Source organism: Tenebrio molitor, chromosome 5 (assembly GCF_963966145.1).
Source record: "Tenebrio molitor chromosome 5, icTenMoli1.1, whole genome shotgun sequence".
Classification (NCBI taxonomy): Eukaryota; Metazoa; Arthropoda; class Insecta; order Coleoptera; family Tenebrionidae; genus Tenebrio; species Tenebrio molitor.
The window spans coordinates 16,337,581-16,365,258 of NC_091050.1; the positions used below are offsets into that span (position 1 = coordinate 16,337,581).

The 27,678-nt window shown below is 35.7% G+C and overlaps 1 protein-coding gene across 4 annotated transcripts in view; it reads left to right on the forward strand.

Moving 5' to 3' along the window:
- The first annotated feature begins 1,384 nt into the window (after window positions 1-1,384).
- The window catches only part of Lim3 (Lim3 homeobox protein), a 29,728-nt gene continuing 3,434 nt past the window's right edge, over window positions 1,385-27,678 (forward strand). For 2 of the 4 annotated variants that reach the window (XM_069049278.1, XM_069049279.1), the window contains exon 1: window positions 21,861-22,012. In XM_069049278.1, coding sequence (XP_068905379.1) covers window positions 21,916-22,012 — 97 coding nt within the window. In that variant the 5' untranslated portion in view covers window positions 21,861-21,915. Of the gene's footprint in view, window positions 1,773-21,860; window positions 22,013-27,678 lie in introns of those variants that run through there. The other 2 variants (XM_069049276.1, XM_069049277.1) reach the window with 2 other exon arrangements.

Genomic DNA, 27,678 nt, shown 5'->3' on the forward strand with positions numbered 1-27,678 from the left:
CAAAGAAAAGGAAAGACGATAGAGCAAATCTGAAAAGAGGTTCTGAAATGGGATTGAGTAAGGTCCATTTTAAACCAAATTTGCATATTTTTCCATATTTGGAAACTGAAATACATAATGACGTCATCGAATTTTTTTCCCCAGAAACATACCTATATTTTGGCATATTTAAAAAGAGCTAATTTTTCTGGACAATTTTTGTAAAGAAAAAAATTTGCAATCTTATTTAAATCGTGACGATTGATTGAAAAAGATAGCAAATTTTTTTCTTTACAAAATTTGTTCAAAAGAATTAGCTCTTTTTAAATATGCCAAAATATAGTAGTTTCTGGGAAAAAAAAAATCGATGAATAGAGCTGACATCGAGTTTCGCTCACCCTGTATTTGTTAAAGTTGTTAAAGGCAAAAACTAAAATATGGCCGAAGCAATTTTTTTCCGTTTTAGTTAATCGTCTTGAAAGTTTTCGTAAATTATTCAACATCAACTCTTTCTTGTTTCTGATCCTTCACAGAAGACTTTCACGCATTTTCTTACAATCGACGACATTTTCATAATTACAGACCAGTTGCTTTTCTGTTTCTTTTGCAAACGTCTTTGAGAACTCAGCTGCCAGACAGTTATCTAACTCGTTCAAGTGCACCATCGGTTCTTCCCAACATGGCTTCCCTACGCTGACTATACTCCTCGCTTTTGTTGACGACATTACGAGTACGTTTCAATTTATTTTTGATGTTTACTGCGCGTGCACTTGGCTTCCCGAAATTATCCAATATCATTACGAAATTGTCAAAGGCGAATTTTATTTTTACGTTGTAAACGAACATAAAAAAACAGCAACTGCAGAACAGATTATTAACAGTAGATGATCATAATTTAAATCTGTCGGACAGGTCTGTCGTCAAATTGAAAACAACTAGGAAAAGTACCGTCAGAGACTCATCAATCATCATGTAGGTCCGAATCACGGACAAATTATTTAAAATTTAAATTTGTTAAAAACATTTCCAGCTTCGTTGTGTGGAACATATTTGCTCTTGAACTTGTGGAAATATGTACATAATGGCAATTTTGTTTTATTTATGTGTCGGGTAAAAGCGAAAAGATTTCTTGGGGTTGTGTCTGTCTTCTGATGAATCTGATCGTCCATCAGCGTGACCGTGGGCACGTTATCGTGTTCGATTCGTGGGTTAATTAGTCCCGGATCTCCGTATATCGAATTTTTTGTGCGCTCGTCGTTCCGTCGTCATCCTGCAGGACGAAGAGGACGTCCTGCGAGGGAGTGTCCCTAGTTCGCGCCGACGCCCGTCGTCTCGTGACGTCACTGCCCATAATCAAGACTGATTTCAATAATGGCGTCGTTGCGAGCAGGGTGGAGGGAGCGAGGTAGACAGACTCCTTTACTACAGTGAATCTCAGGGCTCGGGGTGAAACACTTAGTGAAATTAAACGGACCAGACTAAGTTAACGCAAATTGAAAAATATAACCTACACGAGACATACGTACCGGGATTAACGGTCGAACAGTGAGAGTCCCGACGATGCCGTCGAAAAATCGCAAGACCAAAACCGCCGATCGAGATTAGAATATTCGGCGATAAGATAAGTGGCTCCGAGACGCTCAGTCGGTGCTGTGCAGTGACTATGTCCATTCTGGACCAGTCCCGAGGCCTCCCGCTGATCCAAGGAATGCCCCCCAGCATGCCCCCCATGGACGGTCCCCCCAACTCGGAGGTCCTGCTGGCCCTCCTCGCCCGGAACAAGGCCCTCGAAGGTAAGCGCGCGACTGCTGCCGCCGGCCGGTCCTCCGCAGATGCATCGGCGACCGCGTGCATCACTTGGACGCCGCCGACCGACGCTTTGTCTTCATTACCGCCGAAAAACCGGAATCGATGCGGCTTTTGGCAGCGAAAATGCGCATCAATCCTAACCTAATTACCGCAAGGGTGAGTCGACGATGGGAGATTAAACAGATTTCCCATGTGAACGCTACTGTTGCTCCACAGTAACCGGAGTATTCCGGACACGTGGGCCGGGACGCCCCGCACGTGTCTTAAAAAGCGCACAAACACCCGGCGGACAAGTGACGCCGAGTCCGGACGTGTAATTGTAGGAGCGAGTTGGTTCTAATGTTTTAATGAAAGGTGACCGCCACCGATCAAACAGGGGCGGTTGCGGCGGTTTTTGTTCGAGTGTAAGCGGAAACGGTCGCCCCTCGAGGGTTGGGCCGCCGGTGGTGGTGGCTCCCGCCGACTTATTTCGTTACTTTCGCCTTCAAAAAAAATTACATGATGCGAACGTAAACAAACCAAGAGTAAATCACGAAAAGCATTGCCGATGATAATAACAAATATTTGCGTGATGACGAAAAAATTCTGATCTAAGATCTGATCTGCACTTGATGTCGTTTCAAATGTTCCGTATTCCTCGTTAGTAAAGATCGTATCGGCAATCAATCTGCTTTTTTATATTAATGTTATCAATGATCTGACTACTAGTGTTTGCTTTCAACTACTTAAGTTTTTTTTCTTTTAAAAAACTACTTACTACTATTTGTTATTTGCTATTCATTTTTACCGTAACGACTTTCTTCTTCAACAAAATTTTTCAATTATCTTTAACATTATTTCGGTATTAATCACACTTTGTTTTCTCTTTTACATCATTGTTAAGCATTTTCTCATTCAACATATACGAAATTCTTCTCGATAATCATTTCTCCTTTTTGAATTTTGAAATAAAATTCCTTCATTCTCTTTCCTAACATTGTTTCTGGCTACTGTTGTTTGTTTTCATTTTGTTATATCTTTTTCGAACTTGTTACAGATAATTTTATATATCTATATTATTTTATCTAGTTTATTTTTGTTGTATAGTTGTCTCACTATATCCTCGATATTTTACATTTTTGTATCTCGCTCGATATTTAATTTTGGTAGTAAAGCTGTCTGTTGATTTAGGTTATGATTTTTTAAGTTTGAGGTTATAAATAGCGTCAATGTCTAGTGCATTGTTGTCAGTTTTACTAGCTTGCAATAGAAAAATTCTCAGATATTGCGGGAAGTTCAGCAACATGTTATGTTCATTTTGATAGGTCCACATGTCAGGCACCTTAGTGACGGAAATCAAACAGTGTGTCCAACGTTAAAAAAATATATCAGGGCCTCTCATTATGCCAAAACAAAGTGAACGGCGTTTAGTTGCCCATATTTATAATCTGTTTTTTTTTTATTAAAGAACCATCAACATCGCAATTTACACCAAAAATAGAGCTGGCAACATTGTACACTTTTGACCTAGGGTGAAAATGTCATAATATAAAAATTGAGCTTATGTAGAGATATTAGTAGCGCAGCATGTTAATAATTAATAAAGTTAATTACAAAATTTGCGAGACATTTTTAATAACACGTTTAAATTTTAAATGTGAATTTGCGTACTTTCAAAGACATTAAAAATGACAGGCGTTGGCAGGTGTAGCCAATAGATATCATGAAATTCCCTAAATTTAGTAAAATTTTATTACTGCAAACTTAAATCAACAGGTCGTGCCTCTTTGATAAAAAACAGAATTATGTTGTTTCCTTTATGTTTATAAAATCTTTAATTTAATCGTTTTCTATTCATACATTAGTATGGTGGTGGTGCTGTCAAAAAATAAGATACATTTTCGGTTTTAAGTAATTCTGTTTGTTTTTTTCTTCGCATCGGTAACCAAAAACAAATAGGTACAATTTTTTTTTGCGTTTTCTGACATTCCAACCAATTTGTTTTTTCCAAATAAAATGAATTTCCTCAAGGCATCTATTTTTTTTTTATTTAATATGAACCGAAAATTTAACAAACAACAAGCATCAATTAGACATTAATAATTAATGGATTAATTAATCGGTTGAATGGCGAACATAAACATGAACTATTAGTTTACAGTTCGATTTTTCTCCATCTCTGTTGTATCGACTATGTTGGTCGACCCAATCATAGATAATGCACGACCTAGAGAGTATGTTCCGGCCTTGGAAGCAAACAAGCTCTAATTTACCTAAAACCCACAACTGTTTTAATTACTTCGAGAATCGTCCCTCGTCAAGAATAAAAAAGAGGAATTAATATGAAATCGATTCGGTTGTAACATTTTTGGTTCTCTCTGATCAGCTTTTCAGCTGTACGAGTATTCATTATATTAATTAAGTGAACTAAAACATATTGAAGAGCAACTGGTCTAACAAAGCTATTTGGGAAAGTTTAATGACAATATGATGTTGGCTTTGAGAAAGTTTTGGGAATGGGACAATTACAAAAGAAAAAATAATAGAACGATCCCTTATCACTTGTCAGTGAGAGAGAAAAAATTTTAAAAGAATTAAATGACGTGGTTAAAAAGTAAAAAAAAGGATGAGAGGTTAGATTTGTATTTCACGGACAAAAAAATTTTCAAATAATTTTTAGGATCTTTAAAAAAATATGATAATTTTGAAAAATTATATGTATGTTTAAAAGAGAAAAACCTTGATAAAAATATTAATTTTTTGTTGGTTTCCAAAACAGGTTAAATTGATTAGCATTTTTGAAAAATGTTTGCGTATTTAAAAGACAATTTTTCAAAGTACGACGGTTCCCTTAGATCCTTAGAAGATAATTAGTTCCGTGAAGCGCTAAATAAATTATGCGGCGTATAAAACCGGCGTTAAAATTTCAATCTGGTCCCGTATCCGGCGCGAAGGACCAATAAACGCCTAAAATCTCGCCCCACGCCGCGATTTCCGTAATGAATCGAGTTGCGTAATTACAGGTGATAAAGACCACCTGCGGCTCGTAATAACCGGGGTGTTACTCCGCATTTTAAGAGTTTTTGGTGGAGGGACCCGACCCCCATTCTGCGTAAAAGGAAACACAATCTTCGTGCCTCGTCCATCCACTCATCGGCCACATGGCGGTCGCGTGCGTGGAAGTCCGCCAAGTGGCACGTGCGACTCATCTGCGTCTAGGTGGGGCTTCCATCTGGTCCCACCATATATACAGGGTGACAGGAAATCCACCGTTTGAGATAAAGCCGCAACGTGAAGTGTTTTTCAGTCGATTTTTCCGTTCTTCACCCCCAGGTTGACTAGAAACACCGGTTGAATAGGGCAACGCTGCCCTCTCCGCGCCGCCCCCGACGATGATTACGTCGGGAGCGGCTCCCGTCCTCCCCGCTCTAATCATGCTGAGTGCCGGGTGAATGGGAAAGCCGCCCCCGCACACGCATCATCGACCGCCGCCTCATTTGCCTGCAACCCTAAAGGACTAATACACACATGTATCGATATGCTCTCCGTGGGACCGCACAGGGGGCGGCGCGCACGAACGCCAACTAATAAGGCTAAAAGCCCCACTTTAACACGTCTTCGCTTTGTTGTTGCTAATATTGTTCAGGCACGGGGCGGGATTGTTCAACATTCAAAGGTGATGGAAAAATGGTGAAAATGGAATGGGGGCGGTCAACGAGGGTTCTGCCGCATAGACTGCGTTTTTCAGGTCGACAAAGAAAATGGTGCAAACGCGAAAAATGTTTTCATTATAAGAAAAAAGCATCAAGTTACAACAAGTTTTGTTGTTTGTTTTGTGGATGTCTGGCTCCGGTTTTTTGCTGTTTCGGGAATTTGTTCGGTATTTAGTCGTGCAGCTCGCCGCCCCATTGTTTGTTAATGCACTCGTCTGCGACATCGGCTATTAACTCCGTTCCTGTTAATCCCCGGGCCAAACATGTGCATTGTAGCAGTCCCGTCGACAATACGATAGCGTTTAGGCGCGCGTGGCCAACCTCACGCCCGTTGTTGCAATTCCCGATTAAACCCGGGGAGTCCGCCCCGGTGCGTGCCCGAAGATCTCCCGTCCAGATTTGGCGTTCCCGGATCAAAGTCGGCTAATTGTCGACGGTCCCTCCACCCCGTTTTAATCAATCGGCGAAGACGGCCGCGAGAGGAAACAATAGGACGAAAATATGTCCGAGTCCGCGCCTGCACGAATAAGAATCGGGCGAGGGTGGACGGGAGAGAGAATGGGACCAGACCCCGATGAAATACGGGGATGTAAGCCGGCGTTACACGGCTTCAATCAGCCCATTCTGCGTCCGGGAAACCATTGTTGTGAAAAGTCAGCGGGTTTTGTTTGATTAGAAAAGCAAGGAGAGCGTTTTGTCCCTAATCATCGTCATGAATACGGACAGAGTCGACCGTAAATTGAAGGGCTTAACGGGATGAAGGACGGGAGTGGCGCATCTGCCGATGTTGCGCCGCCGAGGGCGAGGAGGCGGCGGTTAAGGCACACGGAAAGGACCAAGATATCATCACGGACTCATCTGCAAAATGACCCACTCCACAACTGGAAAGGGTGACAAGTGGGGCGGCGAAAACAAGTCAATGGAAAAAGAATCGGGCTAATCGAGGGGTGATAGATTAGATAATGTAAAAGAAATTTCAAGAGATATACAGGTCATTATAAATGATTGTAGTCCAAACTGAATGTAAAATCTATGGTTGCCGCTCCATAAAAAAAAATCAAAATGATGTGAATACACACCGTTCACACATTTGTTACAAAACAACTCAATGTTTTTAGATTCAATTGTTAATTTAAAAAGAAATAAATAAAATTCTCTTCACCGCACTTTTCTCGTAAAAAATGACACTGACAGTGACAAAAATTGACAGTTCACAGTTCACAGTGAAGCGGCAAACATTTCATAACACCGACGAACGCGTGACGAAAAGATTTTTCTTCGTAAATGAGTTTCACAGAGTGAAATGTGATGTGCCGCTTCTGAGATAACTAGCAATGACGTAGGAAGTCTTGTAATTAGGGTAGATGCCAAAAGCTTCCCTAATAGAAGAGCATTCAACTCTAATTAAGCAAATAACGTTGTCAAGCGGTTTCATAAAATACTATCAGGATTTATTGAACTACTTACACTTTTAAAGCTACAGTACCCTCGCATGTATTTACTTATGTAAAAAAAATCTAAAAATGCATTATTCTTTTGGACCCAAAAATACAATTGTACAAAAAATAAGTGTACATCTTACGAGTATACTCATACAATCTTAATGTGTAATTATTTAACACGATCTTGGAAGGGTAAAGAACTTTTAAAGTTTAAGGTTTTAGGGCTTAAGATCTTTTACCAATTCGATTATCAAAAATTTGAATATACATATTTTAAATGATCTACAGTTCGTTTTTTGAAAGGGATTTCTATCGCTAAAAGTTTAAATAGTTAAAGAAAGAAGTCAATAATAGACGTAAAGAAACATCTTTAAAGATCAATCTTTGGTCTGGGGTATTCCACAATGTAATACTCAAATATTGATCTATGTATATCTAATTTTCAGTTAAATCTTTTTTTAGTTTTTTAGTAACTATTTGTTTTGTCAAATCCTTAATCATTAATTTTTAGATGCAGATTTATAAATATCGACGGTCTTGAAATACGACCGGCTCTGCATTTAAAAGCAATACGGAGGGTACCAAGTTACAAATAATATTTCTCCCATTATTGAAGTTAAAGTGCCAAATAACGTTAGAATTCTTGAACAACTATAACAAAAAAATTGGAAATTTGTGTTGTTAAGAATTAAGTAAGTGCATTGGATGTAAATGTGTCAGGTTTTATCGCACGTTCGAATGAAATCTTGGGCTGGGAAGGCGTTGGAAACCGCCAATTGTTGTGTTTTTTTTAAGTTTTTAAAGTGTAGATTAGTTGGAGCATGTTGAGAGCTAACCTAAAATTTAGAGCCAAACAAATCTTTCTTTTTTTCTTTCTTTGTAATGTTTTATATTAAAATTAGAATAACTTAACGATTCTTATTCTCGAAGCAAATATCTAAGGGCATCCTTTGCTGAAAACAAACATGTTCAATCATGTCTCGATTAAACATAAACAAATGTCATTCCTGTCAAACGGAGCGATATTATATCGTGCGTTAAAATGAAATCCTGGGCTGGGAGGGCGTTGGAAACCGTCAATTGTTATGCTTTTTCAAAGTGTAAATTCATTAGAGCATGTTGACAGCTAACCTAAAATTTAGAAACAAAAAAATCTTTCTTTATTTCTTTCTTTGCATCGTTTTACATTAAAAATAGAATGACTAACGATTCCTATTCTCGAAGCAAATATCTAAGGGCACCCTTTGCTGAAAACCAACATGTTTAATTATGTGGCGATTAAACCTAACAAATGTCATTCCTGTCAAGCGGCGGGAAATTCAAATTTTACACTATTCTAAACGGTTTACTTTTTTCAACGCCTACTCAGCTCAGGATTTCATTTGAACGCATGATAATACTTACTAGAAAGTGTTTAAAATAATATTTTCTATAGACGAAATTCAGAACAATTTCACCTTTAATATTGTTCCAACTAAAAAAGACAGCAAGTGTAAGTTCAGTTCATCAAATTGTGTTTGTGAAGTTAGGTAATGCAAGGTCAAAAAGGATAAACGAGCACAAATAACAAAACATCGTAATGACAATGATGATGGTTTGGAATGCTCTTTGGCTCTTTCAAATCTGGTGAGAAAATACCAGAGATGGTGGATTAGTCCTAAAAACTGGGTATCCATTCCAATACAATATTTTTCTACTTTGCGTTCGTACTGATGCTATTACGATACTGTTTTGCGTATCGTAATAGGAAAAGGCGTGATATAATAATAATACTAAAAATAGTGAAATGTAATTTTTTAATTTTGACGAATACTGTGGTGTCGCGGCAGACCGCAGACATGACCTTGGGTGGAATCCTTCAACTTTAACGGTTTTAAATTATTTTTTTTTCATTGAAAAAGTGGCAAAGTACAAAAAATACTGTATGACATCTCGTTTATAAGGCATTTTATCGCACTTACTCCTTTAGTGCACTCCTCGCTACGGTCGTCGTGCTCTAAAACCGTGCGTGCGATAAAATGCTTCTTATAAGACTCGTATCATAATATACTATTATTGTCTTTTGTCGAAGACAACATGTGTCTTGTGGAACACAACAATCATTCAAAATACATAGGCACATTTTTTTTACTAATACATTCAATCATTATCTGAACCCTGTACCACCCGGCGGCACGGCAATTTTGCCGGAGTACATACACTATTACGGATATTACTATCAAGTAATAGTGCAGTGCTAATCAACATAATTACCGGCGTCTCGCCGGTAATAATTAATAGTTATTTATTACATAAAATATTTGATTTGATCATTTGTAAAATTTACTATCAATATTATTTATTATAATTATTAATAGTTATTTATTACACAAAATATTTGATTTGATCATTTATAAAATTTACTATGTAGCAATAAAGTGTGATGTTTTTTGGAGCAAAAATTTCGTTAAATTGTATCTTTTGTCGATTGTATCTCAGTCCCTATTAAACTTACAAGAAAAGTATGAATACAAGAAAGTTGCCAAATTTTATCCTTTACAACTTTTATTTGAACATTTTTTTCGTATAATGAACAGTTATCGAATTATTCTGTGAAAACTTGCCTTTGCACCTTTTGTCCAAGATGGCGGCTCGCGCTCACCGGCCCCAAGGTTGAAAACTTGGAGTTTTCGTCAGGGTCGCTACTGAAACAACATATTTCAAAATCATTACTACCCCACCTTTTGTAAGGCAACGACCATTTTTATCCCCCATTGACTGGACTAGACTCTAGAGTGTAACATGCTATTTTTTCTATTTCGCCTTCATTAATTTATTTTTTTTTTTTTAATTAAAAATATAAAATAATTGTCTAGTGCTTTTATTTTAATGGTACGTATTGGGTTGGTATTCATGAAGCAATGACATTTCATTGAAAATTAAATTTCCAATTGTATCCCAAATTTTATTACAATAATAGTCTACCCCCTTAATAGTTTATTTTGATCCTACAATATAGATTCAGATTTATTTTTGACATCACATTTAACATTGATATTTACTGTGATATTCACTGGAACGATGATACAAAATTGAACTTTGTGCAATTGTTTTCAGTTACACAAAATGCTCTTTATAACACTGAAATAGAAAAAGATAATACATATTGTATAAAAAAAAAAATTACAAAAATATTGTCAAACTTTCAATCTTTCTTTCTAATCTTAACTTAGGTATTATATTTTGAATAAGAAAAATATTTTACAAACCATCAGCAAAATGGAATAACGAAAAAATAAATTGTGACTTTCCATTAACTATTGTTGGTAAAAATAACAATGAAAGATAACAATCACTGTGGACCAAATTATCTCCAAGATGAAATTTTGGTGCGAAACATCTAGAGCTAGACGCTTGGACTCATCAGAACAACTGACACCTGACACTCGACATAATTGACAAAAAGTCGTTCGCGATTGATTTATTTGTTCGAATAATTTCTGGTGGACGTCCGAAGTTCGATTAAACAGCTTAAGCGAAAAGCCCCACACGATCGTGTCAACTCGATGCATCTGAAGTGATCCGTTATCGCGATCTCGAAAATTGATCGATTCGGTCTGCGGGGGTCCCGGAATCGGCAACAAAACGCCGGAAATCCAGATTTGCGTCCGTCCGGAAAGGCATTGTTGTTACCGGAAGTGTTGTGGGGTGTTCGGGTGTCAACAGTTGGGCCGTCGACGATTAACAGTTGCCGCTTTCAATTTGACAGCACGCGTCTTCGCCACGCGTCCGACATTGCCCGTTTCCTGTTTGACACTTGACAGAACAAAACAACAGTCCACGGATAATTATCGAGTAGCCGGCGGCGAACAGATGAGCGCCGCGGGGCGTCGCAGCCCCCCGAAGGCGCCCGACGCCGTAATGATACTGTCCTAAGTGCGGCACGATCGTGCGCGCCACTGAACCATCTGCCACCCCATGATTCACCCTCCTAATGGTCATTTACCTATCGGACGACGGTATCTCGCGGCCGGGCAGATGGATCGCTATATATCCGGCTCGAAGGACCGACCGACTTTCGACGATTATTTATTGACGAGTCGAGGGTACTGTCAAATAATCAAGTCGGCGCTCGAATAATAAGAAAAACAAACAGAATTAAAATTAATATAAACACAGTGGGCAGTATTATGAAATCAAACCGCAGGGGTAGCGCCGGTTTACACAAGGGGTGGGCCGGGGACGCTGGGGAGGCCTTTTATGTGCACGGTTATAGTCATGCTTCATGGTATAATTTGTACCCTCTAGAATTATGAACATATTTACTGATTGTCTCGGGAGACTTCATTGATATACCGCCGCGCCCTTTCGAACGGATTTATGAGACGGGGGCCCAAAAATCAAGGAACCCGAATCGAGGGACTTAGTCACGGTGTGGGGGCCCAAGTACCCAACACCTTCCACTCACTTTCTTGGTGGCTCCCACTCTTCTCATTTATTACTTGTCTCGTCAAAGTATCCCAAAATATTTGTTTAAATTCATTTTAACCCACTTTCTTGAAATCAGTACAATTTTTCGTACGAAGGAGATAAAGATCGTGTTTTTCTCATCAAGCAGCGTTCTTATCTTGGATTTGTTCTGGTTCTCTTGTCACTTGAGTTTATACATACATAGTTCTATTTTTGCTGTGATCGATTCGTAGAAGAAGTACAGCTCAAAAATAGTTCGTTTCAAAATAATACTCGAACAATTTTGAAAAACATTGGACAAAATGAGAATTAAGCAAAATAAAAAACACATAGATATTATGTAAATCAATTTCAACTTAGAGAGAAAGAGTGAACATTTTACAAAAAAAAATATCTTCTCTCACCGGAAAAACAAGATAACTAATTTTGGGAAATTTCGTAAATTTCATATTTTCATATTTATCGGTCAGAATACTGCATTAATTTATTGTTTTTTCTTTCATTAATTTTAAAGATTACATAAGTTAAATCCGAGATATAAAGCAGATTATTAATTCAAAACACGTTCTAGAAAAAATATAAAATTGGAGATGATCTAAAGTCTGTATGTTTTCGTGCGTAGTGTTATGTGATCTAGTTGATAATAGTGTCCACTATAAACATGTTATCACTATCAGTCAACGCTTTCACAACAACAAGATTCTTATCACTTCTGGGGGATTTGTAGAACACTCGAGATTTACCATTGACAAAATCAGGCTTTCATTCAATTTTCAATCAAAGAACAAATACATATCTATTAACAAACACGATAAAAATATTCCTTAAAAGTTGATAGCGATCGATTAATCATTAAATATAGAAATCAAGTGTGTGTTTGAAAAAAGCAAAAAAGGGACCCCCAGCATACCGTGATGAGTGTTTATCAATGGAGGGCCCAGTCAAATTGGTTTGTCGCTCGACTAACGGTTGCGAATAATGCAAACCACATAATGAGCACCTACAGTCACAGATAATCAAGGAAACGAGCTAAAAACGTAGTTTCCGCGTTACATTGTTACAAAAAGCACCAAGAAATAACGAGATTAGCTGGAGTGTTAAAAATTCGAACAATTATCCAACAGTCAAGGTCTAGAAGTGGATAATTGGTTTGGAAACGGAACGATGTAGTTCTGGTCGGTGTCGGTGCTAAGCGCACGCTGATACTTCACAGTTGCGATTAACAAAACTAGCGGAAGGGTTGTGCCGCTCGCGAGTTGACCAAAATCTTTAAAAGTAGATGTTTGCAAAAGAACACAAAAATATCCAAATCGAATCCCTTATCTTTGTCTTATTTACGTGAAAGAAAGTAACTTGTTAGTTATTTTGGACTTGGTATTGGTTATACAGAATTGTTGAGAACGTTCGACGTAACGTTATAAACTGTCATCTGTCAGTTGTGACATTTACATGGATTTTATTAAAACAAATTTTCATTTACATATTCATGGCAGAATCCTATTTTCGAAATCGGAAAGAAGAACATTGTGACTGGATTCACCACACACCACAACCTTGTTTGTTGGATTTTCGGCAAACCTTTTCTTCATCATCGCTGTCAGTATGATTGAAGCTACCTACGCCACATGTTTTCACAAGTCTTGTTTTCCACAGATTCACATCTTTTGTGTTGATCATCATATTGTATTAGCGTTCCATCAGGTGTACCGCAAGGTTCTGTCTTTGATCCGCGTCCTTTTGATTGTCTGTCAAATTTAGTTTGTTGCTTTTCGCCAATTATAAATAACTTTTAACTAGCACGACCATAGAATAGTCACAACAGTAGTAATAACAGTTGTGGCAGGAAAAAATATGTTGTAGAAATTTTGGGTGACTATGACTCGTCTTCTTCGGGGCCCCTGTTTACGGAGGGGCTGGTGGTAAATGGCACCCCGCCGGATCCATCGAGAAGTCGATACAAAGCGAGATCGGTGTTAATCCGGCATACTAATTGAATTGGATGCACTTGTTTTGCCGGATCCGGCCGACCCCGATTGATCCATTAACCCCCTCTCGGTGTTAAAACCGTCCAGCACTCGGCTAGGGTGACATCGCCATAATCCGGTCCATTTAGTAAATGTTCGGGGCGATATGTCGCTTATTTATTCATGGATGCGGCGTCCGCTTTTAACCCCGTGAATTAATTAAAAAGCCGTATTGTTTCTGGGGTTGACGAGGATCGCGAATCTACAACAGGTATCGACGGAACGGGGCATTGTCGCCGGTTAATGGTGCGTGGAAGGAGCGCCTTTTGGCGCAGGAAGTTGACATCATAGCCGCGTTGTGGGAATTGATTTCGTGCCCGGATCGAAAAACATCATCAACAAGATGGATGCGCAATTAATTCGGCACGCCGTAAATTCCGATTTCTGGACGGCCGCTAATCGCCCATCGGCCACCCCTGTCTCTTGTTATCCCCGTGAAAAAAACTCGTGACGCCGAGAGGGCAAGAGGAAATGATGAGTTGGAATGATAAAAACGCAATAGATCAATTGGTTCTGATACAGGAACTATAAAATATTAACCACTCGATTAAATATGAATGCGGTTATTCGGAAAAGTTGTCATCGTGACTCGGGTTGTTATGTAATAATGACACAATAACCATTATGGTAAAACCAGGAGGGAAGTTTTTACCATTATTATTATTTTTTTTGTGTGTCCGCTATGACACGCTACGATGCCCATCGAGGTAACATCGATTCTATTATTCATTATCGGCGATATGCTGTCACACTTTGCGCTTTGTATTGATTTGGGGACACCCGGTACCCTCCTGTCCATCTAAAACACCACAAAAAGCACCAACATAGTCTGAGTTCAATAACCAATTTTTTTTAAATATTTTTTTCACCCATCTAAAGATTTATCGTTTACTACTTATTAGGATTTTCCAGCAACCAGATCCTTTTTAATTTAATTATCTTCCTCATAATATTGCCTGACTAAATAAAAATCTGTTTGTTTTGTCACAAATTTTGTGTATCTGTCAAAATTAACCTCCAATTTGTGATTAAACGTCTTTGTTTTTTATTTTGTATCTTGTTTTTATTAGGACAATATTTTTCTCAACATAAAGAGATATCAAATATTACAAAATGATTTATTCTACTGTACAAAAGGCATTTATGACAGAAAGATGTTTTATCCTTGTTCTGACAATGGTTTGTCGCTTAGCTAAATGTGATTTTTGTTTATGCCGTTCACGATTGTTTTAAACACGCAGGAGGCCACGATATTTTTTTGTTAGATTGCCGTCAGGTCATGTCATATGACGTTTCGCCTTGTTGTCAATTCCCTAATTGATTTAGTGTAATTCAATTATAACCTAAAATAGATTTATTATGCCAAATCACAATATTGCCAACTAAAATGTCAGATTTTCATAGACAGTCCGAATTTGAAATAATCGTGAACGGATAATACATAAGTTTCGAAAATTTTTCAAAGCACTCCTGAGTAGATTTTTATTTAGGCACCCACACCCTATATGTTTCTTGTAGCTTTTGTTAATGCAGAAAAGTAAAATAAAGTAAAGTAAGTAAAACTGTCAAAATAAAATTGTGAATAAAATATTTAAAGGTGACAAGCGCAAAACAGGTAACAAATCCAGTTTAGTTCTTTTTGAAAATTTTCAATTTCAACTAAGTATGATTAAATTTGTAATTTATTTGACAATACAAAAAATAATTTGAAAAATTAGGGGTACCAACTCTGTAATACGGAAATAACTAGTGAATTAGCTAATCCATACCTGGAAGTCATTACGATCCGTCCACTCAAAGTATTAAACATCAAAGACATCAAATGAGATCGTGTGGACATGATATCTGAAGAATTTGCACACCAGACATATAAAAATGGGAATATCGCTAAAAATGAAAGGTACCAACCGTGTAAACAGAAAGTACTAGAAAATAACTCTGCTAACCTTACTTTTTATCGAGTTGACAGTTCAGATATTTTTTGAATTTACTACCACATTTTTAAAACATTTAATAAATAAATAATGTTTGATAAAATTATTGGAAAAGACATTATAAAAAGAAACGACAGAAGCCGTTTAACAATTTAAAAATTGTTGTAAAGCTGTGACTTTGTTTTTGTATTTCTTGCGTCCCGCCTCGTCCCGATAGTTTGGTAATGTCTTTTTTGGGAATCAATTTCCCTCAGAACAGAACCGACTGATACATCCAATTACTTCCGGAGTGGAATGTTTGAATTTTTAACGGCGTCGAAATTAAATCGCAGCGCGGCCTTTTTATCAAAGCGCAAAGCTCTCGCACGCCGAATCCGCTCGCTAACTGCATTATTCCGTGTTTGAAAAAGGAGATCCACCGACTTTTGGCCAGATTAGCCGCGTTCCCATTAATAATTCACGAAAACCGGGAAGATTTCCCCGTCTGATATCCTCGCCGCCTTAAAAATGCACAACCTCCGAAGACGAAAAAAAAAACACGCTCCACCACAAAGAACGAATAAACGAATTACTTCCGAAGTATTAATTAAATATTCAAAGCAATACCACACGAGGCCGCGTTTTAATCGACTAACCCGGACGCATAACCAATTCCATTAGAGCGACTCGAGCCAGAAACCAAATTGAGTTAGTGTTGTATGCAAAAAGCGGTGCGATATTTCCCGGCTAGATTGTCAACAGATGGTGCGTTTTTCTGTTCCATTTGAGCATTAGCACCCCCGTTTTGGCAATGACATGAACGCCAGTTGTGTGTGCATGCGGACTAGACTGAGTGACTTTTATGGGGCGGCAGGTCTCATTCACTAAAGCCCTTTATCGTCGACTATAATCGCCTATGATCTTACTTTATTTATTTCTACGGTCCGTTTAAAACGCTACTCGGACCGATTGGGATTTACCAAGTGGCGCGGAACGGAGATGGACGAGCGAAAAGTCCAACAAAAACATCAGAAAACACGCGGTAATTGTTTATAACGATGCTAATGAGCCAGGCCTCGAGCACCGATCGACCGACAACATTTCTTATGCTGTGTTATTAAAACGTCACTGGCTCTGCACAAACTTTCATTTATCGAATTAAATTGATAGTGCCGCGACTAGGTGGTCTCGGTGTTGATAACTTGTTAGGTCGAACTGGAAAAGTGCGACCTTAGCAAGTGCGAGCATCAAATGTTACCACAAATGCAACTCGTAATTATACAACAACACAATTTTATTGCGACCAGCAAGATGAAGACATAAATTCAGTTTTTCCCAATAGGCTCTGTTAGATCTTCATCTTTTAACAGATCGGATCACCAAGACTAGTGAATGTTTTGTAGCGCTCCTGGTAGTGACCCATGCAGGAGCTTTTTGTCCTTCTGCTTCTTCACCTTATTCTCAAGAAACTCTTCATCCATCTGTCGAATGTCCTTGTTCACCTTTCGTTCATTACCTTCCTTGTTTTCCTCTTCGTGCATTACCTGAAGCAATTCTTCACACTTTATTATGAATCCGTCGATCAGATAATTGTCAGTACTACTTACTGATTTGGAGGAGCTCACTCGTTACAACATACATTATTTAAAAAATCTGTGAGAGCTCTCCAAGATGGTTACTCGACTATATCAATACCTACGATTTTGATTTATTTATTATGTTGAAACACCTAAACAATTGATAAGGCGCTGTTCTAATCACCACCTCCAATTTGTTATGTTGAACTTAATTTCGTCGCAAATCTGTACCAGTACAAATTTAACAAATGTCGCTTCACTAGAAATTACTCTAAAAGTTTTGGAAAATTTAACCTAACACGACGAAGAAATTATTACAAGATTCTATTATCTTTAACAATAATAGAGGTCATTGAAAAGTGACTAATTTTCTGATGATATTTTTAATGGTAACTCTGGAAAAATACTTGTATTTGAATACTTTTGGTTAAAGGGGGCGTGGTTTATGTTTCATTTTTCATTTCAAGTGTGGTCCCAAAGTTTTCACGACAATTTTTGTAGGTACAGCTGATTGCAAAAAAAAACGGGAACTGTCAGAATAAAATTGACACATTTTTTCCAATTTTTCCATAGTGTGAAACCTTCTTACGAGAGATAGGTTAGATTTAACGTCAAAATTCAATGACACTTTTAAAAATTACTTGATAGGTATTGTCAAGTAGACAATTAATTGACAAATCGACAAAACCAAATTTACATTAGGAAAATTTCCATTTCCCGATTTTTTTGAAACCAGCTGTATTACAGTTTCAAATTTCATTTAAATAATTATTTTAACGTTAAATTTCAATTTGTATAAAACAAAACTGTTGTTGTTAGGTTGGTTAATTCGCTAGTTGTTTTCATATTACTCGGTTGGTATTTACGATTTTTCAAATTTAATTTGTTTACCTATAATCTGTTTCAAAATCAAAAATCCACCAATTGTGCATTCTACCTCGAAAATACAACCGACAACGTCGCCGACTTTTGTTTTTAGTGTGTCTGCAAGTGTCAAAAAAAAGTGGGGTTATGAAAGAAAACTGTTGGACAGTCGTTTTGGTCGTAGTTCATGGTGTTTTTTATTCTCATTTTATTATTTCACTCAAAAAGTATGATATGGTAGCTAAAACCTTTTTGTACATAATAATTATTTAGTGTTTCGTAAATAAACTCAACAGTTCAATGTCAAATTTTAGCGGGAGGTTGAGGCAACCCAAAAAAATTAAACTTTTTCTGGGGATTTCTTTTTTTCTGCCAACATAATTCAACAGGTGGTGGATTTTTGATTTTGAAACAGATTATATATTTGATATTGTCAAATAACTTACATTTTATGTGTTTTATTTTGTTTAAATCTAAAAGACAAACTATTTCGGCTTTATTACTTGTTTTCAATTTAGCATTTTTATTCGCACGTTTCTTTTGTGAATTTTATTAAATTACATTATTTATTATTGTTAGTTTATACTACAGGGTGAGCAACAATAACTGTTTCAGTTGGCAAAAAAAAAATTTACATAAAATTTTCAAGACTGTGAATTGTACCTATTTCGGTTTGTTTTATTGACATTATTGACAGCTGGTATACATTTCAAATTGAAACGTCTTGGTTTTTGTAATCTTTTATTAATAAAATGGTTTTCTCGTTGGAACATGACATAAAAGTCACCAAAAATCACCAGAATTTATTGCCAACTCAATCAGTACTTGTTGCTCACACGGTACATTTCGCTTTAATAGTTATTTAAGATATAAGTGTAAAAAGTTATCCTTTATGGCACGAAGGGGTTTAAAATACGACCGAGGTACGAGGGAGTATTTTATAGGATGTGAGTGGAACAAAGGAAGTTTTTACATGCATGTATTACAACATTTTTTTGTTCGACACTGTCAGAATTTGAGAATTTTCTCCTGTGTGAACGGATTTTGATAAATGTCACCACTTGTCAAAACAAAACGTCAAGCTAATTTTAAAGATTTTAAGCGATTTGGAGCCTTTAAGGGGCTCGTCGAACAAAAAAACGTTGTATTCAACTCGTTCGTGTGTAAATTGGGTCTTTTTTGGCACTGGTTTCACTCGCGTTTAATAATGGCCCACTTGTGAGAAAAAAGGCCCAATTTACACACGAACTCATTAAATAAACTACTATTATCTACGATCGTGAGATCATCGCTCCGGTTTCAATATAAATTTGTATAAAATAATAATAATCATTGATTCAATATTTTATGAATAACCAAAGTCGTTTGAGAACCACGTCGTTTAGCAACCTACTTCTAAACAATGTTTCCAACAAATTTTATTGTTGTATTTTGACAGTTCTGTGCCATAAAAGCGTGCACTAAATGTATTATGGCATGTTTATGGCACGAATGCGTCAGTTCACTAAACGTCAACTTTGAGAACGATTTTTAGTGCAAAAAGTGCCTACTTTTTACACGATCGTAGATAAAAGTTATTATTATTACAAATACCTTGTCTTCAATTCAAATACATTCTCACTTAGGGTAGGCTATGATTTTATTATGAGCTGGCAACATGCAATTTCTAAAGACAGCACAGCAGCGACATTTGACAGCACAGTACAGTCGTTTATTCTGGTCGTGACATAAAGATGTATAAAGGAAAAGGAAAATTCAAAACAAAATATTTATTCTTAGAGCAAATGTTCAAAATGTTGTCCTTCAGTTTAAACGCACAAACGAACTCAAATCAATTTGATAACTGTCAGTGCTAAAACGTTTACCAACCGTTAATAAACAAAAGATATAAATCACACCCTAATTGAGATCTATTTGAAAGCACTGTATTTGTAATAATAACATAACCTGAATTTATTTTGTTACTAGATTTGACGTGACGTGATTTCTCAAGAAAGAAAATTTCATACCCAAATGTAACTAAAAAGTCTAGACATTTTTTGAATTTGCTATAATGTCTTCCTCTACTTTTATTTACTACTACTCTTACTATTTTTTATATCTGGCGCTAATTATTTCACTTCCCACTAAATGCTATAAAGTAATATCAACAAGAAACTACTCCCTGGGGAAATTACGTTTTTCACATTGTATTTAACTAGAATCTTTTAAAAGTAATTTTGAATGCCTAAGGTTGTTTACCCATTGATGTTGACGGTTGACGAATTCTGTCTATTGAGAGATTCTTTGCCCAAGTCCAACTAAATATGCCGCCAGAAAACAAAACTGATTGTGAAACGAAAAAACATCCATCAGTTAGCGAGAAATTAGTCATTTGCAACTATGTACCAGTATGTATTACAAAGAATTCGCTGCCTTACATTTTTGACATGGTTACGATATCTTTTGTTTGTCACCAGAAACCATCAACTAACCAAATTTATGCTAACCAAGTAACGAATATCCCTAAAACCTAGGGAGTAATTTCTTGTTGACAAATCTATACCAATTTAATATTCGCCACTACGGTTGGCTTAAAAAAAAAACAGGAACTGTCAGAAAAAGTTCTGTCAAATTTTATTAAATTTTTATAGTTTGAAACGGCCTTTTAGAATTTAGGTTAAAAAACTGCACTTATGTGTCTAAAATACTACTGTCAAACAGACACAAATTGACATAAATTGACAAATTAAATTCCCAATTCACATTTCCCGTTTTTTTTTTGAAGCCAACTGTTTGAATATTATATCTCAAATTAAATTGTTAGTTAAAATTAATAATTTTTCTTCTTTCCCAAGTGCTTTTGGCATAAGGTCAGACCAGAATATTTAATTATTATCGAAAACTATAACAAATTAGAAGTTTTTTATAATTTATATATTGGGTGATTCAAAATGATTCTGGATAAGTATGGCAACTATGTACGAAAATTTATGTGGCAACTGTGTGGGTGGGCTATAGCTGACATTTGTATGACATTTCATTTGATTTTTTTTATATCATTGCACGTTGACTTGACAGTTTTAAAAATTGCGCGACTATGAACTGTCAAAGAAATGTCAACTCTATCCTAACCACACAGTTGCCATATAAATTTTCGTACATAGTTGCCATACTTATCCACAATCATTTTGAATCACCTAATATATTTTTATCTGTACTTTTCGAGATTTTTTTTTAATTGTAGGAAACTGTAATGTTATTGCAAATTTTTCTTTATGTTTGTAATTATTTCGAAGAACGTCCGTCTCATTTCTATTACTTTACATTGTTGTAAATCATATTTTGTGTTATTTTCACAGATTACAAACACTTTACGGCACAGAATGAAAGAAGTGCATTTTAACCTGCAATTTATGACTACATACAATGGCTTCCAACTTATCTCAATTTTTAGAGCAAACAAACTATATCCCTCGAACCGACAACCTGAAAAGAAGAGCTGGAATTGCTTGAAAAATATTGTATAAATAAGACAAAATAAAAAGATATGTGTCTGGTAAAAAAAAAGGAACAAGAAAAATATTTTGACATTTATGATATTCTAAAAAAAAGGCACGAGTGTTTCTTGTCAAATAGATTTTGTGATGCTTTATCTTGTGGGATCGATGAAGCTTTCCACTTTTGACGTTGGCTTTTCGTCGTCCTGCACGAGAGTCTTCCCGCTCCATTAAGTCGAGCTTAGCCCTTGCCCTGATTTTTTGCGGCCGCGTCGAATTTATCTCCCCGGCAAACGTAAAAATTATGTCTTTATTTTCGTCGGGAAAATTTTATGTCTTCGCCGTCCATAAAAGACTTCATTTGGTCCCCGGGCAATAAAGGGAAGAAAAATATCTGAGCGAAAGCCGTGGGGCGAGGGTCGCTGGGGCGTTTTGGCGGGGTGGAGCGTCGCGACGCTGCCGCCGCTCTCGGCCAATGGGAACGCCCCGTCGAAAAACAAGGGATCGTCTCTTTAATAAAGTACGTTTTACACAAATCTAGGACGTGTCATCGATGGGTGGGCGTTTGAAGGGTCGATAAAAGAGAGCTCGCGACGGCGCATTTTCAAATTTACTAGCCAGTCGGTCGGCGGTCGTTGACGGGTCAATTGGGATCATAAAATTTTCGGTGAATTTATCGGGAGGAAGATGATCAGTCAGTGCAACGAGGACAGGGTCGGACTGGATATTGAGATGTACAGGGTGCCGCCGATCTCGATCGACGATATTCCCCAAGTGCTCTTGTGTAAGTTGCGGTGTTGCGACGGAGGCTGCCCCCGCAAGAGGATCCCATCCCGCATCGGGGGCAGGGCAGGACTCGAAACGGCGCTGCCGGTGAACGTACCTTGAGAAAGTGTGTGAGTTTCCTAGCTGGACAACGAAAACTTGAAAAATATTTTCTTTTCAAACGTCCAACTCTAGATCTAATCACTTTTACATATTAAAAAAAACACATTTCTTAAGAAATAAATTTACAGAACATCCGTTATATTTAAAAATGTATGAGTTCGACAAGTGAAATGCCAGTTTATCGTTCGTTTAAAAATGTAATTTATGATAAATAACCGGTAAGTAGTTGTAAGTATCAAAACAATCCTCAACAAGTGCACAAAAACAGATAATTACCGGTGTTATTTTGTTTTGTTTTTTTTTGACAGATATCTAATCTTTTTACACAAAAATCTACATCTGTCAGTATCTAGTCCAGTATAATTTTTGGAGTGTTTAACTTTTTTGTAGAGCAGCAAGTACAATTTCAAATTTCAAGTTTTTAAAGCAAAGTTCATATTTCATGTCGCTTTTAATTTATGCCAGACTGGCATGTCATTTTCACATATTTTTAAACGTATTCAGTTTTAAACCATTTGAGGATAGTTGATGTTAGAAAATTTGCATGACAAACCACGCCAATTTCTCTCAAGGGGAATTACGTATGATTTAGTTATTAAAAACTCCGCCATTTTACGACTTTGCGACAGCAACAGAATGTGAATTAAAACGAAATTTATTATACGGTGTGAATAAAAAAGTACTGTGAGTTTTCAAATCAAATATTTTTAACGAATGTTTAAGTACGGAGTAATTAAAATTGTATCTTCATAAAACTGGTACCTACCAAATTGTAAATACACATTGAATGTTTTTTTTTTTAATAAATTCAAAAAGTAACAAGTGTTCAATTGAAAAGTTCATCGAATTGGTTTTGATCTTTGTCGGCATCTTTGTCTAACTAACTTAATTTACGATGTTGTTGTCTTTTAAAAAATAAAGTCAAAGCCAACTCGATGAACTTTTCAATTAAACTCTTGTTATATGAAACATTATTAACAGAGCTAATAGTTATGGGATAAAGCAATAAAATAAAAACAACAAAAGTAAAATTATTTACAAAATTGCAAACTGTATTATCCTATTTTTATTTATCAAACGTAGTGATTTGTATTGTTTCTGTAATAGTATATTAGGTATAATACAGGGTGTTTTCGAAGTTGAGGCGTTCCTTTTAACATCTGATAGTATGCGTTGTTCTAAAGAGTTTTAGCCAAAATTACCTCAGTAAATTGTGTACCTACGGCAACGAAGATACAATAAGTTAATTTTTTTGAAATTTTTGAAACCGGTCAGAGTTGTCATCTAATTATTCGAAATGGCTTATCATTACAAAAATAATGAGCTCACAGATATGTTGCTGCGCAATGTTATCAGAATTCAGCTGCGGCGTCCAGAGAGTACCTACGCAAAGCGATTTCCGGAAAGACACCGTCCACGTCAGTTATTAGTGTGGTATACAGCGGAGAAATAGACAGGACCGGACTCAAAATTTTAGAAAACAATAAAAATATATAATCTGTTTCAAAATCAAAAATCCACCACCTGTTGAATTATGTTGGCAGTAAAAAAGAAATCCCTAGAATAAGATTCTTTTTTTTTGGGTTGGCCTAACCTCCTGCCAAAATTTGACATTGAATTGTTGAGTTTATTTACGTAACACAAAATAATTATTATGTACAAAAAGGTGGTAGCTACCATATCATACCTTTAGAGTGAAATAATAAAATGAGAATAAAAAAAACACTATGAACTACGACCGAAACGATTGTCAACAATTTTCTTTCATAACCCCATTTTTTTCTGACACTTTCAGACACACTAAAAACAAAACTTCGCGACGTTGTATTTTCGAAGTAGATTGCAGTGTTTTGGATTTTTGATTTTGAAACAAATTATACAATCAATTATCTCCGTTAATACAAATATTTTACTAAGAAGATTTAGGCTAAAATTCTTAAGAATAATGTATAGTACCTCCTGTTACAAGGAACGCCTCAACTTCGAAAAGTGTAAGTATCGTATGATTAAAAAGTCTTTGGATCAGGGTTGCCGTGGAATTAACAAGTGATCTATGAAATTATTTATTTCAATTATTTTTGACATTTACTTGACAATTTTCAAGTTAGCAGGTTATAATTCAAAATGTTTCAACGAGAACATACAATTTTTATTATTAAATCATACTACCGTAATGGAAATCGTGGTGAAAATAGTAATTAGGTTTATTCGCCTCGTTTATGTTTAAATGAGTTCCGTGAGAGATTAGCGCTACTTTGAAGTACAGCGTGATCAGCAATGACTTAGTCTGTTGGCAATGAAAGAATTGAAAAGTACTGGTGTTTTTTGTCTCGTAATTGGCACTGACTGGATTTTTTAACTTGAGACGACATTAAAAACATTTTTGTAATTTGCCTCCATTTTGATTCTCTAATAGACATATTAACGAACGCGACGTCATCATCTGGGATGTCCTTATAGCCATTATTTCACGGAACATTTTACGAAAATTTTTAGGTTGCCAAAGCTTGATTCGTCATGCGTGTCAGTTTAAATTACAAAATGTGCAAAGAATTATTTGTCAGGATTTATCAAGCAACAAATTCGCGACCGTATTTTTGGGAATTTCACGTATTTCAGCGGACGTACATGAAAGATTATCTTTCATATTCGTGTTTTGTGACAGAATTTCGATAAAACAAAAGGCGACTTTGAAGACTTGATCAAATTTTCACTTTTAAAATTAAGACATTACCAACCGCCACGAAAATCCCTAAATCGAGGAAAGTAAAGATTTTTGTTTAAAAACGGCTTAAAAAGGGCAAATTACAAAAAATAGTATAAAAAAACTCGTTTCATAAGACCTTGAAGCACTCATTCTTTAAAATAACTCGTGGCTACGCCACTCGTTTTTTAATCTTGAATTCGTGCTTCAAGACTGGTCTTATGAAACTTGTCTTTTAATATACTATTTTGGTTATGCCTTTTATTTTTATGCTATTGCAAAAATGAACCTTTGATGGTAAATTTCAAATTTGCCAGATTTCATTGTTACCAACAGACTCAGTCATTCTTGATCACACCGTACAATAAAAACTACGGGCAATAGATGTAAATAATTCTGTAGATGGTTTTTACATTTCCTTGCTATCGCGATCCAAAGACTTTTTGATCATACGATTGTAAAGTGAATGTGTTTTTTTCACTAGTTGTAAGTGTGAAACGTGTGAAAACAACACTCATTTTACTACGTATATTATACGCTATTTTTTGCAATTTTGAATTAAAATAGCACAAATCGAACCCAAAATAATTTGAAATACATTTCTTGACAAATTTGATTATATGGTTATTGGCATCTATAGTAACCAACTTTTCGATACTGTTTTTTTGGGTAGGGTGAAAAAAACAAGGCTGTTTCGAAATTCAAAATGACAACTATAATGACACTATTTTAATTTAAGATTGTAAAAACGTGTTTTTTTGTATTCCTTCTATTTTGTGTCTATAATAAAGTGATAATGAAACCGACTTGAAAACTCATTTAGATGTGGAACATTTTATTTTGAAAAGTTGGTAACATTGATACTGATATTGTATTATTAAATTTGAAGCAACATAAGCTGCACAACTTATTTTTAAAATTTAATAATTTGTATTTTAAAATTATTATACAGTGAGCGGCAAAAGTATGGAATAAATTCCTTAAAAATTAAACAAAATTTTTTTCAAAAAAATCTTTGGACAGGTCAATTTTAGTTTATAAAAGTACATGTTTTAGTACCAAAGAAAATTCCAAGCAGTCATTTGTTTTCGAGTGATGACGTCATCAATAGTTTTTTTAAATGGAAACCCCATATTTTTTCCTTGATTCTGATAGCCCCTTTAATTGTCTAAATGACTGTATACAAATTTTGTTATCTTACATAAGGAAATTTTTGAGAAAAAAAAAAAATAAAGTTGGAAAAAATAAATTTTATAACGAACAAAACAAGTCAAAAAATCAAGTAGGTAAATCAAACAGTCAAATGTTACTGTCAATTTCATTCGTATGTGTTATTTGTTTTACAAAACATTTTCGAAAATGACTCATTTAACAGAAACACAACGTATAGAAATTTTAATCTTGATTGGGTGCGGGGATAAAACTAGATAAAACTAAAACAGGGGAAATTTCTTCATAAACTTGCTTATTGTCAACAAGCTGGGGGATGGCAATTCGAACATTTAATTCCATAATTTTAAGTACTTACTTACACAGTTTTTGACTTGTTTTTGATCGTTATAAAATTTATTTTTTCCAACTTTGTTATTTTTTTTCTCAAAAATTTCCTTATGTAAGGTAACAAAATTTTTATACTGGCATTTATACAATTAAAAGGGCTATCGGAATCAAGAAAAAAAATAGGGGGTTTCCATTTAAAAAAACTATGATGACGTCATAACTCGAAAACAAATGACTGCTTGGAATTTTATTTTGTATTAGAATATGTATTTTTATAAACTAAAATTGACCTGTCCAAAGATTTTTTTGAAAAAAATTTTGTTTAATTTTTAATGAATTTATTCCATACTTTTGCCACTCACTGTACATTCAAAGTGACCGTACTTACAATGGCAAATTTAGGACCGACATAAAGTTTTGTCAAACGCTTCTGTCATCCGTAATAGTTGAGTCATTTGTCTCGCAATCAACTAATTGTGGTTGTAAGGTGTGTTCATTTTTGAGATAAAACTATTATCTGTTTTTTTTATCAAAGGACCACGACCTGTTGATTTAGGTTTGCAGTAATAAGATTTTACTAAATTTAGGGAATTTAATGATATCTATCGGCTACACCTGCCAACGCTTGTCATTTTTAATGTAATTGAAAGTACACAAAAAATGCCTAACAAAGTCAGACATTTATTAATGAACTACAGGGTTATTCACGTAAGATGACGAGCCTGACCAGGTAAAAATGCAACTCCAAACACACTTTACAAAGCATTCATTGTGTTTTAGTATTTAAAAATTAAATCAGGAATCCAAGTAATTAGAATTATGGTCAAAATTCAATGACATTTGTAAAAAATATTTGATAGGTATTGTCAAGTAGACAATTAATTGACAATCATAACAAACCCACTACAAAATAGTAGTTTTTATTATACCGGAATCATAATCCCTGTTTTTGACACTTATATGCCTGCGAAAAAGGGCCTTTAAAATACTAAAGCTTTAAAGGTTGCTTAGATAACAACAAATTCACCTACATTTTGAACAAAAATAAATACACATTTATACACAATTTATAACATGGCAACGAAACAATAACAATTGACTGATTGTAGTGCAGGTGTAATAAAAGATAGTGCATGATATAGTTTGTCCAGCGAGAGATTGGTTGACATAAAAATCAGTAAAATCTACGTAGAGAAAGTATGTAGTACCTAGCGCACGTAAAATTTGAAATATGTATATCCTTCAAGCAGCAACATTTTGCCCTGAAATTATGCTCTAATTAATGTATTCTAGTCCATTTTGTAGAGTTGGATTAATGTAATACAATTTAAAATCTCCCAATCTCTCGCTGGACGAAG